Source organism: Pelobates fuscus, chromosome 3 (genome assembly GCF_036172605.1).
Source record: "Pelobates fuscus isolate aPelFus1 chromosome 3, aPelFus1.pri, whole genome shotgun sequence".
NCBI classification, from domain to species: domain Eukaryota; kingdom Metazoa; phylum Chordata; class Amphibia; order Anura; family Pelobatidae; genus Pelobates; species Pelobates fuscus.
In genome coordinates this window covers 219,380,366-219,399,115 of record NC_086319.1, presented here as the reverse complement: position 1 = coordinate 219,399,115, position 18,750 = coordinate 219,380,366, and the positions used below count along the sequence as shown (strand labels likewise).

At 40.0% G+C, this 18,750-nt stretch overlaps 1 protein-coding gene across 1 annotated transcript in view; it reads right to left on the bottom strand.

Annotated features, from left to right (window-relative positions):
- Nucleotides 1-18,750, bottom strand: part of LOC134602784 (chloride anion exchanger-like) — a 149,674-nt gene that overhangs the window by 62,586 nt on the left and 68,338 nt on the right. The window contains exons 8-17 of the mRNA XM_063448102.1: nucleotides 12,885-12,967; nucleotides 12,107-12,254; nucleotides 11,769-11,882; nucleotides 10,577-10,654; nucleotides 9,577-9,672; nucleotides 7,806-7,912; nucleotides 6,551-6,620; nucleotides 6,368-6,460; nucleotides 6,178-6,273; nucleotides 2,299-2,535 (exon numbers count right to left, since the gene is read on the bottom strand). Of these exons, the coding sequence (XP_063304172.1) occupies nucleotides 2,299-2,535; nucleotides 6,178-6,273; nucleotides 6,368-6,460; nucleotides 6,551-6,620; nucleotides 7,806-7,912; nucleotides 9,577-9,672; nucleotides 10,577-10,654; nucleotides 11,769-11,882; nucleotides 12,107-12,254; nucleotides 12,885-12,967 (1,122 nt within the window). The remainder of the gene's footprint in view (nucleotides 1-2,298; nucleotides 2,536-6,177; nucleotides 6,274-6,367; nucleotides 6,461-6,550; nucleotides 6,621-7,805; nucleotides 7,913-9,576; nucleotides 9,673-10,576; nucleotides 10,655-11,768; nucleotides 11,883-12,106; nucleotides 12,255-12,884; nucleotides 12,968-18,750) is intronic.

Sequence of the window (18,750 nt, the reverse complement as noted above, 5' to 3'; positions counted from 1 at the left end):
GGGTGATGGTGGTAGTGGGGGTGATGGTGGGTGAGGCTGAGGGTGGTGAAGCTGGGGGTGAGCCTGAGTGTGGTGAGGGGTGATGGGGAGGGAGAGCCTACCTTTCCCTGGTGGTCCAGTGGGCTCCCTGGTGGTCCGGTGGCCACTGCTCACGGTCTGCAGCTCCTCAGAGCTGCAGACCGTGTAATCTCGCGAGATTTCAGAGCGTTGCCGTGGTAACCCGCGGCAACGCTCTGATTGGCCAATTCTCGCGAGTCACATGGTCTGCAGCTCTGCACACTGCGGAGCTGCAGACCAGTGTCTGCGATGGTGGCCGGCAGCCAGGAGGGGCCTCGCACCCGGCGGCATACCGGGCAAGCCGCCGGGCCCCCTCCTGGTGTCAGGTCCTCGGTCAGTGACCGAGGACCTGACACACTCTGCCCACAGGCGGTTTAGGCGGCCGCGAGGCCCCAGCCAGCGCGAGGCCTTAGGCGGCCGCCTAAACCGCCTAATTAGAGAGCCGCCTCTGGTAACCCCTTAAGGATGCAGCCTCAAAAACTAGACTTACCCTTTTATGCAATTGTTGCTGTTTGTGTTCAAATGTAGTTTGCATCTCTGTCCTTTATTACTCCAACACATATTAAATACCGTTTTTTTAGAGGGCAAAAGGGGCTTAAATTTGATGTTACATATACATAGATAAATTCTCATTAATTATAAAAGTAATGCCAAAAAATGGGGGGGGGGGGGAGGAAACAAAACAATATATTTTTTACCGTTTTGGGAATAATAGTGTGTGCAAAATATGTCCAGCTTAGAAAAAGTAATTCAAAATAAATTAATTTGTGTGTCTTGATTCATAGTGTACATAATATGTATAGGATTTCAGATTATTTTGAAAGTTACAGGTCACAAAATAAAAGAACTAAATAAAAATTTCAATGTGAAACAATTTTAGAAGTTGGTATGTTTGTCTTGTAGGTTTAGTAGCCATCACAGAAAACTAATTTGCCACACAAAAGTATATATTTATATAAAGTAGACATCACAGGCTATTTACCTTAGGCTATTTTTACACTTTTTACATAGCCATTTCATTGCCAACCTCTGCTAAATATTGGAGTATAAATTGTGTTTTTTTTCTCTATTTTGGCATATACACATATAACAAGGTTTTTGTAATATGTATTTTGTAAAGCTGGTGTTTGCTATTCCTGCACAGAACCCCATATTGTGTTCAGCTACATCTGCTCATCTGCTGAGTATAACAATACCCCCATTGTACACCTTTGGCACTATTTTGTGAAGCTACAATGCCATATAAGAGACAAGGCTATTTCAGTTTCTATAGTTAGGATTTTAATAGATGGATATGATGGGCCTATGTCTCATTTTGGGGTATTTTAGCAGTTTGACTGTTCAAATAACCCCTTTTGATAAAGCAGACACCCCAGGGTATCTTATATGGCGTATATCGTGCCTTAACTTGTCACCATTTTTTCACCAATTTATGTCAATGTTTGTGGTGAGGGGAAAATATTGCATTTTTACATACATGTTGCATTTTTGCTGAGTATTTCTTACACTTGATGTATCAGTGATCTATTGGTAGGGAAGTGGTTAATTTTATTAAAGCAGGGGGAAGGGGGGTGGGATTTAACTTTAATTTTTTTTATTTTTTTTCACAGGGTGAAGAGGATCAGCACTGTTCTGTCTCCCTGCACTTCACACTGACCGCAAAAGCACAGGGAGGCAGATCAGGAGTCCCTGCAACACGTGATCGCTCTGACAGCCTGTCAAAGTGATCACAGTTGCAGGGACAGAGCGATTGGGTGCTCCCAGTCTGCGTCAAATACCAAGGCAGATCGGAGGAGTGTTAACTCACTGATCACCGCGATCTGGGGTTAATTGGTCCATCATGCGTCCTTAAGGGCTTCCCCAGTGTTACTGCATCCTTAAGGGGTTAAATACTCATATCCAAACGGATTTTGTATCTGTATATACATCAGAAGATATATTGACTGAAGTATGAATTTAAAATTTCATGTCATGTTGTTTGGACCTTAAATTTGAAATTCACTATTAATTAATTTTAATCTCCTGATAATTGGCTTTTTACTGATAAACATTGTAGATATTAAACTGTGTTTACCTGGTGCTGCTTTCAGACCAGTTGATAATAGCAAAGAGTTTTAACAACACCTTTTGTATTGCTTCAACATTGATGTGGCATGGGGTTTTATATAGTGTTAATTGATAGGAAGCACCTATATAAAATGTATTTTAATAAATATAAATGTATTAGGGAAAAATACTTACACCTTTAAGAACCTTCATCCCAGACATATCGATGAATGATACAGATCCAAAATCAAGAATAAGACTGTGGATTTCAACTTTGGGAACATTAATGACATCTGGAAGATCTGCATTCCAATCTATGTCAACGGGCAAATCTGATGTGTTTATAGGCTGGTCAAGCTCTTCTAATCTATTATTGTCCAATTCTTCATTATCAGAGTCTTTGTAGTCATATGAAGTGCAGATTAAACCTTTCTGAAAAAAAAAACATATTTCAATACGAAAATATTCTGAAATTATTTTTATTTGGTATACATCAATGCACTAGAAAAGTATATGACATTTTTTGTAGAATTTAATTTAGTTTCATATTATTTTGTTGTGATGTAACTGCTCTACTAGTAGCTTGGTATATACATGAACTGGTTTTGTTTTGCACTACAATCAAAATAGTTTTAAATACACAGAGTGAGATTAATTTGGAAAGAAAAGATCAATGGCCATGTTTTTGTAAACCCCCTTAATGACACATTAAGAGACTATAGCATAAGAAAATTAAATTTTTATGCCCGAAAGACAAAATATTTTTGATTAATTTAAAATAATGTTAGGATTATTGTTTTCTGTTAAAGTTTTTGTTGGTATTTTATTGACATGTTAAAATTGAAAAATGTATTTATTTTTAGAGAAGGAGAGGTGTGCCTTAAAACCCATCTCTTCAGGAAAGCTTATGGCCTCCCAGAGTAACCTCTACCTCACATACCTGTCCTTTGCTCTCTCCTAAAGGCAGCACTCTACTCTCTCCTCCAGCTCTGCCTTACTCCCACCTTGCTTGATTGCTATCTCCTGTCCTATTGTGTTTTATACCTCACTTCCTCTAGACTGTAGGCACGTTTGAGCAGGGTCCTTTTCATCCCATTGTTTCTGAAAATGTTTGTAATTGTCTCACTTATTGTTAAATCTCCCCCTCCTATAATATTGTAAAGTGCTACGGAATTTGTTGGCGCTATATAAATACCAATAATAACAATAGTAATAATAAAATGTGGTATCCTGGAGGTTAATAAATATGTTATCAGGACCTTGCTCCAACACTTACCTACCTCATGCTCCCATGCCGCGTCTCTCTCGCACTCCTTGAGGACGCCGTATTGGAGCACAACCCCCCAGACAGCTCAACCCACCCTCCTTGTCTTTATTCTTTATTCAGCCACGTATACCTCCCCCCTGTTTGGTTTTGATTTTTTTCTTTGTGTGATCCCATTAGAGCTAGATTTCTCTCTAGCTTCTTAATCTATCTATTAAAAGTTACATTTCATTCTAGTATTGACCTCGGACAGAATATTTCCTTTCTGTTTTCTATCTAGCTAATTATCCCTGTTGTCACGTAGGACATGCACAGAGCAATTGGCATAAACGGTTGGTTAGTTTATGGAAGCAACGCGAATGCGCCTTAAAAGCCAACGTGCGTGCATTTAAAATACAAAATTAAGGGGGACACAGCAATATGTTGTGACTCTGTAGAACCATATTATTGATAGCAGTTGCGTATCCCGACACCAGGAGCTTTATAAGATAAAAAAAGCTGAAAGACAAATTAATACCGTATATAAGATAGATGGGCAGCTTCACATGTTCCCATAGGTTCGTGAGAAGTAGTAGATCCCAAAGCAAGATGCCAGATAACCGTATAAACAAGTCAGGCTTCACTAATGTAGGGTGTTCCGTTAGAAACATTTGCTAATCCACAAGTTACGCTATAGGGCGTAAAAAAAAAAAAAAAGGTTGTTCTTTACCAAAGCAGAAGTCCCTTCTTGCCCGTGTGTCCACACTTCCAGCAAAGGACCCCATCAAGCCATAGTGTAATGTGGCCTCCCCACCTCCCAAACATGTGAGCATGACAGCCCACCCAGGCGCCACTGAGCTACCCTGTTAGCGCCAGCGATACCCGAGCTGTAGAGTAGCAGCCCCAGGGCAGAACCCAGGCCCCCATATCCGGGAGTGCAGAAGCAACACCAGCCCAGCGTGTAGTTTCCCTCTTGTCACGAAGTGCCTCCAGGGAACAGACTCAGAAGGGGACATTGGCGTTCATTGATTTGAGTCTCACAAATAATACTCCCAGGGCCCAACCGACTCCCGTTCTCCATCCCAATAGGTAAAACACAGCCCCCAAAGCAAGAGTGTTAATCTCCTCCGAGTCTCTCATGTTTGTGGATCTATGCGGCAATATCACTCCTCCGACCTCCGGGGTGTTGCTGGGCCCATGACCACGGCCAGAGTTTTATGCGTCGGTCTCTGTCTCGGTCTGGTTCGCTGCTCCCTGGGTGGTTGAGTGGTAGGGTGCAAAATTCAATTTTGTACCATGGTGCAAGGTAGGCCCAAGACTCGTGGAAACTCTGGGACATCCTCTGGCGTCTTGATCGTGGCTCACAAGTCTCCCAATCTAGCATAGAGGCTGAAAGGATACCCCCACCGATAATCCACTCTGCGGTCTCTCATCAGTGATGTGACCGGCCATAGAGCTTGGTGGGGATCCAACGTGAGTGGGGAATGGTCTTGAGTGAATGCTTCACATCCGCATTCCAGAATTTCCATGCCTGACATTCCCTTGCCTAGAGGTGTTCTTCCTGGGTGGTCTCTGACAGGCCACAGATCCGAAAATGATTGCGCCGACCCCTGTTGTCGAGGTCTTCGACCTGACGGTGGAGGTCCAGCAGCATACTGCCCTGTCACATGGTAGCGAGCTCTGCTGTCTCATGGAGTTGGTCAGGGTGGGGGACTGAGGCCTCAAGTGAGGTGACACATTCAGGGTGGGGGCCTCTGGGTGTCTTGTTAGATGTGGGGTACTTGGCTTCATTGTGCAACCAATCCAGGATCAGGTACACCGCAAACAGCAGCGTTTGTTAAGAACAGGTCAGCGGGAGCTAAATGCTTAAGCTACCATCTTGTCCGTGTGTTAGGCCATGCCCCCCTGTTTTTTATCTCTACATTTATCTTTTTCAGTTACACCTTAAAAGAATCCTTATATGGCACATATGTTTTTTTATGCTTGTGTGTATCAGTGATTCACTGTTTACTCACACAGTATCAATATTTATTCACTGGCAGTTTTGACACATACTGCGCTGCCCACTTTTTTCTGTATATCTTAGAATCATCTGTTGGTATCAAATTACCAAAGTTTATGCATATTAACCCTCCTTTACCATATGTGTCTTTTAAACCCTTTTAGCGTTCATGTTTGTGTTTTTTAAACTCCCCTCTTAGCCGCATTCTGTGCCTCTTATGCCCCTTAACCTTTGTGTATCTTGTGTACGGACAGTTAAACCTCACCTACTCTTAACGTTTTGTGTCTCTTATCCCCCAAACCTTTGTGTCTTTTGCTTCCCTTTACCTACTCATACTGTAGTGTGGCCTTATGGGATCATCATTATCCTCTGTCTGGTCATATAGTCCTATATGGCCACACTACAAAAAAATACTGGTGGGAGGGGTTGCTCCCTGCATGCTCCCCTTTTGTATAATACTGGTAACACAGATGCCTGGTTTTAGACCGGCAACTTTATTTACTGTATAAGAGTATTGTGCCCATATATTTGCATTATCTCAGTATTTTCAGATTTTACATGCCAGAGCTGGGTATTTTACCAATTTAGTTACATTTTACCATCTACTCTATATAATAAAATGTATCTTTGCTCTTGCAAGCGTATTTTTCTGGCCCTTCAAAAAGTGAAATGGAAAAAGAGGATTTAGGATTCTTTGTACATCCTTTGGTTTTTCAAAGAATTAATGAACACGTTCTTTGTTTAAAATAAATATTGTGCTTAGTAATCGTTTACAGTATTTGGTAGTAAAAGAGTAATTTACAATTTATTCAATCTAAGATTCACTTACTGATGTCAGCTTTAGCTCTCCTTTTTTTAACAGCTTCTTGATTTTCCTTAGTGCCTTATTACGCTTACGCAGAACCCACAATGGATTGAAACCAGCCTTTAAAAAGTAAACACAGATAAATAAATATTCGTATAATTATATTTATATGTGTGTATGTAAATGTGTGTGTGTATATAATGCAAGTACTTACTGCATTTATAAGTTTCTCTTTGAAGAATTCAACATTAGCAAAAAAGATTGGCGCAGGACATCTGAAAATCCTCACTCCTTTTGGTTCATACATCTATATGTAGTGAATACAGATAGTAAAAACTATACATATAGTCCAATGATGATGTTATATATTCACATATATTTTCAGAATCCAACTTACATCATTGTAATCCTTTTTATTTCTATAGATGTCTGTTCTCTGGATATTCGCAATCACTGAAAATTTGGGGCTATAACAAAAGAGATAGTGTCTTTGATGTCATTTTTGAAATGAGTTAGCAGTAAACATATAACAATCCTGACTGGTTAATCTCTCTCCTTTTCTTGAGTGTATTATTTTATTCCCTTAATATATACATAAAATCTTGATTTAAAATATTATTATAATAATAATTTCTTATGCTGAAATTTTGCACCTTATAAACATTGTGTAGGAAAAAACTACAGACTAGGAGAGCTGGATTCTCAAGGATGAGGGTTTACTCTGAATGACAATTTTCCTGTAGACATTAATTGAGGAATTGATATTGTGTAAGCAAATTAAACTTTTAATCTGGTAAATGTTTTTAAAGAATTTAGAAAGATTGAACTATTTATTAAAATAACTGATTGTAGAACCTAACTTGCCTTATGGTCTTTTGAGAAAGCCGTATTTAAAAGTGAAACGTGTTAGTATTTATTGTATTGCTTTTACCTTAATATTTATTTTAAAGAGATAACAAATCAGTTTATTTTAATAATACCCCTGGGCCTTCCCTGATTTTCATTTGGAGCTGGAAAACCTATACTTTGGTGGGGAACATTCCAACTGAGCCATGTGGACTGACCAAAACCTATATTTTGCTCCACAGCAGTGAGTACCTCCAATATATTTTATTATTGTTTACTGATAATAAGGTGAGCTATATTTTTTATTTTTGTTTTTACCTATATATACACATCACAATATCTTCTACCAGATAACAAGATGCATAAGTGGGGATTGTAACCCTTTTTGCTGCTTTCTTGGAGCCACATTTTTCTACCTAATACCAAAACATACAACACCTGATTGGGATTTGTTTTCTGTTTGTTTTGCATGCTCCTTGGAGAACTCGCCATTGGATCAAACAGCACACAAGATATCTCCAGGCAGGGTTGTACCACCCAGGTGAATTAAGGAAGAGCGAATTCCAGCTCTATACACTGTAAGTACATTTCTTTTTCTCTTTTACTCAGTTGCACCAGAGATACTGCACTATATTTTGCATTCTCTTTTATTTCTTTATATATTTATCATCATAAATCTCACATATTTATGTGAAAATTACCTAATTCCCTCCCCTAAACAAATTTCCTACACAGTGTCTAGTAAGATGTTTTATTTTTACATTTACCATATGATATAATACACTAATAATCAAATTTATACTTACAACTGTACTCGAAATACCACTGTTAAAAGTTCAATGCCTACACCAACTGCAAGACCAAGATCCAGTCCAAGAATTACTGAGGCTATAAATGTCAATATCCATACAAGCTGTGAGTGAATAAAGATGCATCTTAAATTGATTCATAACAGTATGAATTCATCATTGAATAAAAAAAAGTATATTCTTCTCCAAAACGAAAATGTACTGAGCTTACACTAAACTGTTCTCGATAGCTCTCGATAATCAGCTACCACAAAAAAGTAACTATCCAAAAAAGTAGTTATCTATATAACTATCAATATGATAGAATTCTCCCAGAACCTTCACCTAGTAAGCTGCAGTTAGGGGTATATCTCTTAAATGATAGGTAGCCTGTGGTCATTCAACAGTTAATACCTCGTCACTTGAACAGGAGTATAGAAAATTAACTATTGTTGTGTTAAAGTGCACTTATTAGGCCTGGGTTTCCTTCACAGGTCACCTGGAGTTTTTATATATTTTGATACCCTTTTGTATGTCTGTGTTTTCTAATACATCTGTCTTAATGTGCATTAAGTATATCTATTAATAAATGCTTTTATTTTTAGCCCGATAATATGCCATATGTACATGGCATTTGTATAACTCCTTCTATTGATATTTTAGTTCTGAATATTTAGGTAAAGCCAGCAAGCGAACTGTCTGTTCTGTATGAGAGCAAACTGGACAGCATGGGACATTGAGGGGAGATGAAGAGGGAATGGCGTCAGATGCTGTCTTGCTACAAAGGGGGAAAGCCAAACCCAGAACCCATCACACCTTGCCCCAAGGTATGTGGATTCCAGACGACAAGTGGAGAAAACCTGGAATAGGTTTTGCCACAGGACAATGGTTGATTGGGGGCAGGGAGGGGGGTTTAATGAGTAGGAAATTTGACTTTTTTATTTTGATTTTGATTTATCAACAAGTTGATTCAGAGCCCCTTAAGAAGACTCACTAAGGATGACAAAATGTGTAGGGTGGGTAGACACAGTGTTTTGGTGATATATTTTAATATGCTACTGTTTTAATTGTAAAAATTAAGTGCCATACACATGGTAATCTTTAACGCTGCTTGTCATTTTTGCATTATTGTATTGTTCTTTGTTTTATTTGAAGGTACATTACAAGCCTCACTGTTTGAAGATAACAGTCCTCTACTTTAAGGTGGATGTTTGCTACATTGTTGCCATCTCAAGTTCCTCATTGTTTATGCTGATTATAATTACCTTATACTGCTTGTGAGTAAATTATCTAAACCCGCCATTTATGGTGCTGTACTATTATGTTTTGCTGTGTGTTTTTTAGGATTGTAGGTGATGTAGTGTGTGATTGGCAAATGTGAATTACTGATATTAAACCAGTTAGTACCGAATAATTACGGCACATTCAGTTAAAATAATTTCAACTGAATTTGACGTCAGTAAATAAAAGAATTACAAATTGAATTACTCGTTGGTTATTTTAAACTAGTTTTAAATATCAGGACCAAATTCGAGCCTCTGTGAATAATCAATAATATATAATATATATATTATAATAATATAATCATAATAAATTGTGACTTGAGGACAAGTGAAATTTAAATTTGTACAGCTAAGAGATCAATGTATCTATGTTCTCAGTTTAGTTGTTTTTCCCTAAATTTAACATTCATGCTTAAATATTAATATCTTATTTTGACAGAACCAAAAAATGTTGACTCTCTTTTAACAAATTTTTTTATATAATAATTAAATGTTATTGTACTTACACAATCATATTTATCTCTCTTGAACAACACAGGAATTTCGTTAAATTTCTTTAGCATTCCTTTTAAATTTATAATAATTATCGCTGCAAGGACAGCCTGAAATTAAAAAATATATTAATAAATAAAGTAAAGCTCAATCACTAACATATGCATATATTAATGATTGTGTGTGTGAGTATAGCATAGAAGCATTAAGATCCCAGAGGGCCTTAGGCAGGTTACCAATGTGGCACCCCCCCACCACACCTTTCTTTATTCTTTACATAGGAATAGTAAGTGGAACCAAGTAAATTCTCCTTGTCTAACCCCTAGGCCCCTTATGGTTAATCTTGGGGTATACAACGCTAGACATTAAATTTTACTGTTAGTAAGAAACATCTGGGATTAAATCAGATTAACATGACACAAATGAAAACGTTCCAGTGTGTCAATTAAAACTACAAAGTCAGTTATTTATAGAGAAATGGATACACACTGTTTATTATCTGTAGCTCCATTTACTGATCTAACACAGGTATCTCTGGAAGGTCAACTAATTTCATGGGTGTAATCTTTACCTTATAGCTTAGTTTGTATTGTATAATGATAACACGTACCTGGGAACATGATGATAACATGTGCCTTGCAACAACTGTAACTACCTGGCACATGTTATCATCATATTATATATATTTCTTTAAAATACTTAATCAGCAATACTATGATTTTAAAGAGAATGCACTTCAGGATAACATTATTTATTTAAACCGGAGAGCAGTAATGGCTCTTATGTCCAGTTTATTTTTTTTCATGTACTTTGGTATACTAAGGTTAAGATAAGGATATATCTTGCCTGGGGGGGTGCTCATATGCATGACTGGTTCTAAGGTAGCAGAAAGAGTAAATTTATTAACGTGTGTGTACATATCCATGTATATTTATGAGAAGACTGCTATAAAACAAATCAAAAAGTAAATGAGTGACAGTGAATTATAATTACAATTCCGAGTAGTTAAAGTACCTTTGGCAATGGCTCCAGCAGGTATCCAATAGCTAACGTCACTATCAAAACAAGTGTACCTGATATGATCCCAGCAACCTTTGGTAAAAAAAAATAAAGATACATCTGACAATACAGAATAAAGGCATATACTACTGAACTCATAGATGGCCTACATATGTGAGAATTAAGTTTTCATTGGATGGTAACATTTCAGACATTTTAACAGTTTACAAAACCAACATATATTTGCAACATCCAACATCATTCTTATAGTATTGAAAAGGTAATTGAAGCACCATAAACACTACCATTGTAGTGGTTACGGAATTATTATGATGCAGGTGGAGTATTTTGCTTACATATCTAACCATTTTAAAGCTGTTTGATCAAAATAGAAATCACCTACAGCTTGGCCATTGCATGCCATTAGAAATATCAATATTGGATATATTTAGAAAGCATTAATTGTTAGAACCATCTGTTGCTGCCTCGGCCATAACATAAGCATTTATCAGGAATATTCATAATATTACGTTTGTTCCAGTACATAGACTAAATTATTATCATATCTTATTATTTTGTTTAGTGTTATAACTAACAATACATCTTGGAATGAGGAAACATGCTTCTGGTTAGATTGTGTTAGACATCCTTTGTGTAATGTAGAATTATGAATATCGGTTAGGTGACAAAATGGTAGTACAATGGATTTGCAAACAAAACAAATGCAAACAAAATTTAGCATTTGTTTTTTTCACATTTTGCAGACCAGCATATTCTGCAATAGCTAATTCCACTTTTACAGTGTTAAAGTACTGTTGTTGTTGTTGTTGTTATGGTGCGAGCTGTGCCCTGGTGACCAATTACTGTTAATAATAAATAGAAAACAAAGGCAGTATGACAATTACTGGCTATCCCCTAACATCAACCATCTTTTTTTTCTCTATCTCTTTATTGGCATGCCCAGGAGATACAGCCTACATGACCTAGCAGAGCTCTTGTCCATCATGCCAAAATAAGCTGCTTATTTGCCCTCTCCACAAAAAAAAAAAAAAAAACAACCTCTTCTCCTTTCAATCCCACTTTTTTCTTGTGCTAGAAACATCGCTCCAAATCATGAATCAAAACAATCATGTTCATTCATTGCGAAACTTTGCTTTGGGTGCTCAGCTTGTCCCTTTAAGTATATATGCTGTATTTATTTTGATACCTGAGTTTTGCCTCCTGTGCTTTCTTGTACTGATGATCTTGATAAAGACGTGCTTGCTGCAAATCCTTTAAATGAGCCACACATTATGTTGCTAAGTCCAAATGCTATCAATTCCTGTAGACAACAAATATGTGAGCAATTAGAATTATTTTTTCATATGTATAGTGCATTTTATATTAATCGATTATCAGTTCAGCTCGCCAAAGATTAGCAGTTTTGGTTCACAAACACATGCCTTATGTATGTGATTTTAATCACAGGGAATTGTAAAGGAAATCTACTTTTCACAATCTACTAGTAAACAAATGACTATTTGGTTGTTTTGAGAAAGTATTTACCTGGTTGCCATTTACACTATAATTATGCTTGATTGAATAAACTTTAGCAACCGAAAATGCCACCGCAAATCCAACAATTGCAATGGAGAAAGAGTTAGCAATGGTTGCTTGGAAAACTGAAATACTTGGTGCCACAGGAGGTTGAAATCTGTAAAGAAGAACAGCATTGTATATCAATAGGGTTATTTCAAACAGTGATCCCCAAGCCTCTAAACATTAGAGGCTGGCCCTCACTAGGAATGTAATTATTTTGTTCTCAATAATCATGATTTTCTTTTCTCAAAGCCATAGTAACAGTCTATAATATAGAATTAGATTGGTGTTGTGTAATAATATTTTGAAACAAGATTGTTAAAGGGACATAGTTATATATATACTATTCCTGTGTTGTTTTTTTATTGTACTTCTGATGTTTAATAAAATATTTTTTTTACTATTAAGATGTGTGGTTGGTAGTCTTTACTTTTTGGAGTCTATGTGTCTCCACTAGGGGAAGTGGTTCTGCCAGCCTTATAGCTCCCTAAACTGTTGTGTGCAGACTGTACCTGTTCTATGCCCTTGTTTGTATTAATCACTTTTCTAAAAAAGGGATGGATATCTTTTTTGTAAAAGTAGGATATTCAAGGATATAATTGATATGTATGTGAACAGGTTGTCAATCCAAGGAGGACTTTTCCCCTTTTTGTGTCATAATTGGAGATGGCTTTTATTGGGTTGCTGTTGCCACAAACAAAATGACAACAACATGTATTTGAGTATGAGTATGTTTTGTGCTTACCCTTTTTGGATTGCTCCAACAATATTCACTTTGAACCTATCTTTGAAATTAAATGCATAAGACACACCTGCTGCAATGATAGTCTGTAAAAAAGATAAACCATTTTGGATTATTTCTACAGACAAACACAGATTTGATATATAGAACTTTTCTTTTTCCCTATGGGCAGTTTTCATTTGTACCTAAAGTGTGCTAAAAACACACTTTTCTGCAGTACGTTTTATACACTGTATTTGTTCTATATCTGATAAAAACAATGAATAAGAGTGGGAAAAAAGTGTCTGCCCTTAAAGATCCCATCACTTTAAAAGACCAAAAATATCTGAATATAATGAAAGGGTGAATGAGTGCAGATTATCAACAAGTGAAGACTATCCCTAACTTACCCAGTTTTAATTGGTGATAATCTGCACTATTATTGTTTTCTCATTTATTTTTGTGAAGCCATTCCTTCCCTTTGAGTAGCAATATTATTCAACAACCTGTATAGGTATTTGTTTATTTAGTACTGTTCTCAGGGGGTTAAATAGAACTTACTATTTAAGCACATTATTAATTGGTAAAACACTTAACATTTGATTGCACATTGCATGCACGATAATATTTATATTCTGGATATGAATGCATATTTTTGCACATTTTTATTTTTGTTGTGAAGACAATAAACACAAATGGTAGTACAAAAGCATAACTTACACCAAAGATATCCACAGATAACAGGATTTTCAAGTGACCCAGGGAGACCCGGACTATAGTTGAGTCATAGATAAGGCAGGAGATTGGCCACGTCTCCCACTCAGGATCAGATAGCAGACTTCAGGAAACATCGAGCCCCGTAATGCACCCGTTAAAACTGGTAACTGCGGTCCTGGGCTTGCCAAGACACACTCCTCTTGACGTAAAGTGATTACAGCTTCAAGATTGCTAAATTTCTCAATTTGGGCAGAAAATCCCAGCTAAGGTGAGGAGCTCCCTCAACCCACATCCTGTTTGTTTGGCAGTCAGGCCCCAACCCATATCCCAATTTTTAAGCACCCTATCTATTCCTATATATATATTGGATGCTTTAATGTGTTCAAATTGATGTGAGCTGCTAAAGTATACGGTTTATAAAAGTGATAGTAAATACTAGGTTAGACACTTAAGTTTTATTTTTTTACCAATAGATTTAGCAAAATCGAATTTAGCATAAAAAGCCTTACCTGCTTTAACCTTTAATTCACCCCTCCATCTATGGTGTCAATGTAATATTGTTGGATACGCTTTCCATATGATTTAATATTTTTAATAAACATTTGAAACTTTTTTTTAACATATTAATAGAGCAGAACATATACCATATATAAAAAGTATAATAATATTTCAGAAAATATTAAACTATTACAAAATTAAAATATTGTTCATACTATTAAATCATTTGGAAAACGTATCTAACAAAAAAATAAATTGAGGCCTAGATCTCTGGGCATTCTCTGCATTGCTCAGAGGCACTGCCAGCTTCCTCTTTCATCTCACAGTTTCTAAATATTTCTGCATTTTAGCAGGGAAGGAAGATTGGTGAGAAGGCAAAGAGTACTTTAGAAACATTGCATTGCTTATGTGCGAGCTATTGCAGTGTCCTGTAAGGCCATGTATCATACAGGCAGCTTAACTTACAATATGTATTTTATTTTTTTTAAATGGCATTTTGGGGACATTGCATTCCCAAAAATACTAATCGGTTCCTTAGATGACGTTAATAAAAGTTGCGCAGAACAAATGTAATTTTTTTTTCAACTGCCAGATCAGATAAGTGGAGCTACAGCTATGCGTTGAACTATAGGTTCCATAAGCTAATGTAAAAAAATAGAACTTTTCTTTAGTTTATACCTCAGTGACTACAAAGAATGATTCTTTATTGTTAGATGCTCTTTCTGGTTTAGGGGGTTGTTTGTTGCTACAGCTTACATATGTAATTGCAGCAGCTTTACAAATATTAACAGTGATAATCTTTAGATTTTTTTTCTTGATTATCTATAGATGTTGCACAAAAAAAAAACCGAAAAAAAAAACTGATGTCACGTCCAACCTAGAGTTTTCCTTTGATGCCATGCACATTTGAATTGGTACTTGCAGAAAATGTAACAACATTGATCTACCATTTGATTAGGATGCCCATTTTACAGATTCAATCCTCCCCCTACACACTAGCAGTTTATGCATACAATGTTATCTTATGCACCCTTTCACATCATTGCCTCATGTATTTATTCTTATTGATGGAAAATTAATTTCTATGACTGTAAAGTCAATAATGACCAATAGCACACATATCTCTCCATGTTCCTTCACAATCATCTTAAGGACGGAGGCAATTGTACACGTTCTGACCAGAACAAAAGCAAAGGAAAACCTATAATTTGTTCTATAGGTTTGTTCAACCATAATTTATCTCTTTGCTATTAAGTGTTAATATATGAAACGTGGGGGCGTGGTTTGGCCGTGAACGAAGATGGCCGCGTAAAGACCGAGCTCCGACCCACTCAGCTAATAAAGCGGACCTACACATAAGCACGGCACGAAAATGGGGCGCACTAAACGCCCAGACGGATCCCAAACACCCAGGCACCCAGCAACTGCCGCACATACGGGCCCCATGGATGGCTACCTGGCTCCGGCACCCGCCGAATACCACGAGGCAGCCGGCGCAAGCATGGCCGACTCCCCGACCACCTCACCAGTACCGGAGACGGCTGCACCCACGCTGGCGGACATCAGTGCAGACATAAAGGCAATTAAAGCCCTGGCAGCAGCAATGGTAACTAAAACAGACATGCAGACCCTATCCGAGAATCTACACTCAGCGATCCGCACTGAGGTAAACTCTATTAAGGCCGAAATCTCCACACAGGCCTCCAGGATACAGGCAGCTGAGGCCTCAGTGCAAGCTGTTGGGGAGAGGGTTGAAGCCTCAAATCTGGCCATACATAGACAGGGCAATATCCTCCTACACCTTAGACGCCAAACCGAAGATCTTGATAACAGGGGCCGCAGATCGAACATTAGGGTCCGTGGCCTTCCGGAACCTGAAGGGGCGGAAGCCATAGAAGCAACACTACAGTCGCTGTTCCGCGACATACTGGGCCCAGAAGCGCCAGACTCCATAACATTTGACAGGGCGCATAGGGCTAACAGAGCACGCACGTCTGATAACGCACCGAGAGACATTATATGTTGCCTCCACTCCTATAAGCTGAAGGAGAAAATTATGAACAAGGCCCGCGCAAGGCCCACCTGGCGTTTCAATGGCGCAGAAGTTGCCCTCTTTCAAGACCTATCTCCCCTCACGCTTGAGGCTCGTAGGGCACTGAGACCCATCACAGCACTACTCAGGGATAGAGGGATCCCATACAAATGGGGTTTCCCCTTTATGTTATTAGCCAGACATCATGACGACTGGTTCCCGCTACGCTGGCCGGAGGAGGTGCCCAGGTTCCTTCAGCGCCTCAACCTCCCACCTACAGAGGTCACCGACTGGATCCTGGGGCCACTGGACCAGAGGCAGGGACTTCACACCCCGAACTTACAACGAAGACGACGAGACGTCACACCTAGGCGCCCACAGGCCCGCAGGCAACTGATGCCCACGGACCCGGAGGAATAAAGTTCTACCCCCCCACCTGTATCCTCCAAGCAAGGAAGACCGACCAGGACACACTAACGTACCACGGCCCGCTGACAACCACAGATGACATCGCTATCCCGTGTACACCAGATGCCAGATAAGTACTGTTTACGCACACACAAGTAAGGGGACTTGTTCATGACCGGGTGCTACAACACTCCGCTAACACGCCCCTGGGTGAGGAAAGCTACCCCAAGTTGTTTAGGGAGGGGGGCCTGTAGGGGGGGGGGACTCACCGTTTGACCTACCCATGGGATGGGGTATCTGCAGGGCATATCCCGCATGTGCACGTAAGACACAACCTATGTCGCTATACGGGACTATTGAACTGCTATACACACGTGCACATATATGGAGACTTCCCTAAGGCAGGGTGTTGCCACACATTCTCAACATGCCCCGGGAGACGGGAGGCTGCTCTAAGTTGTTTGGGAGGGGGGCCTAAGGGGGATAGGATGCACCTTCTAGCTTGCCCGCGGGATGGGACTCTTGCGAGACATGCCCCACTTGTGCACGCGGAACACGAACTAGATTGCCCCATGAGACTGCTGGTTATTCACGGGACACTCAAGCATTTGATGTATTATGGTTTTACTGAAGCTGTGCTGCGAGCTGGTCCGGTCGTAGCTGTAACTTATCACCAGCTATGGCACCAGAAGGGGGATAGATGGAGGGAGGGGGGGAACGAATGGGGGATTCTTATGTGAATATTGCTTTTATTTCGTTGATATTGTTATGCCGGGCCATATTGGGTGTGAAAGCTTTATGGGCGGGAGAAGGGCGGAGACGCCACGGGGACATAGGGCTACGGAAGGGACGGGGGCCACGAAGTGAGCTTACCTGGGACTACACCTACGAATGTACATATAGTATCAGATTTCTGGGGTGGGGGGGGTGTGGGGAGGTCGGGCTGGGAGGGGGGGCGGCTGATCTCTGAATAATGTTACGATGTGAGGTCATATGTTTATTAGGTAGCATTGTTTATACCTTGCAATGTATGATAAGACTCACTTGCGATGTTCACTTTTGGCAGACAAACACACGCACTCCCATACCACCTGACTCTTGCCCTCCCCCCCCCCCCCCCCCCCCCCCCCCCATGGATGGCCAGCCCCGCTTCCTGCCCCCGGAACATAGGAACGGGGACGGAGCCCGATATGGGAGACAGGGGGACTAAGACCGAACTCCCTGTGCGGCCGGCCCGGCCAGACACGGCCCAAAATTCGAACTACCTTACGACAGCAAAGGGCTATCCGCCCCGACACAGGGTAGAGCCAGCAGCCACACGTACCGTCTATCCCTACAGTTGTAGACCCATTCCCCCATACTTCGTGACCGTAATACTCGATTTTTTTATACAAGTATTGGCCATTAAATTCAACTAAGGAACATGTGGGACACGGACACTCCTTTGAGAGTACACACACTACTACATCACTGGACACTGTACATCCATTACTGACCGGACAGTGACACAAGACATCTTCGGCCACACCGCCACCCCGACATACACCTGTGTAGACCACATTACTGGGGGCCCCAGGACCGTGGCTGCCCTAGCCTGATAGGGAACGGTACGGTCCTGTTATCCACCCAGCTACACAGGACACCCTCGAGTGGAGGAGTTAACTTTAATTCTTATTGATAACGTAACACTGAGCACTCACAACAGGGGCCTCCTGGGACGGGCTACACTGGGTGTGGGCCGAGCCGCCCCCAACTCGTGGGACCTATAACTTACGAAGGTTCTACCTTTCATCTTCTTTAACTGCACTTACAACCTTCTTCTTTTTTCTCTTCCACCCTCCCATCCCCCCCCCCCCCCTCACACCGACAGGCAGCGCGCGCGAAGGCCACTGGACCCAGAACACCTAAACACGACCGCGGAGTCACCAGCGACCTCGCCCGCACTATCCCAATGGCGTACACAGCAGCGCCTCTACATGTCCTTACGCAAAACTGCCGAGGCCTTAACTCACCTGAGAAGCGCGCACACCTCCTACGAGAACTTCATCGCAAACGGATCTCGGTAGCAATGCTACAAGAAACACATCTCAAATCCTCGGACACCCATAGACTGAAAGACAGAGTTTACCCAATTAACTATCACAGCACTCATCCCGAAGCCCGCAAGGTGGGAGTTGCGATACTGCTGGCCGCTAATCTGGCCTTCACTCTGCTGGACCGACAGACAGACCCCAA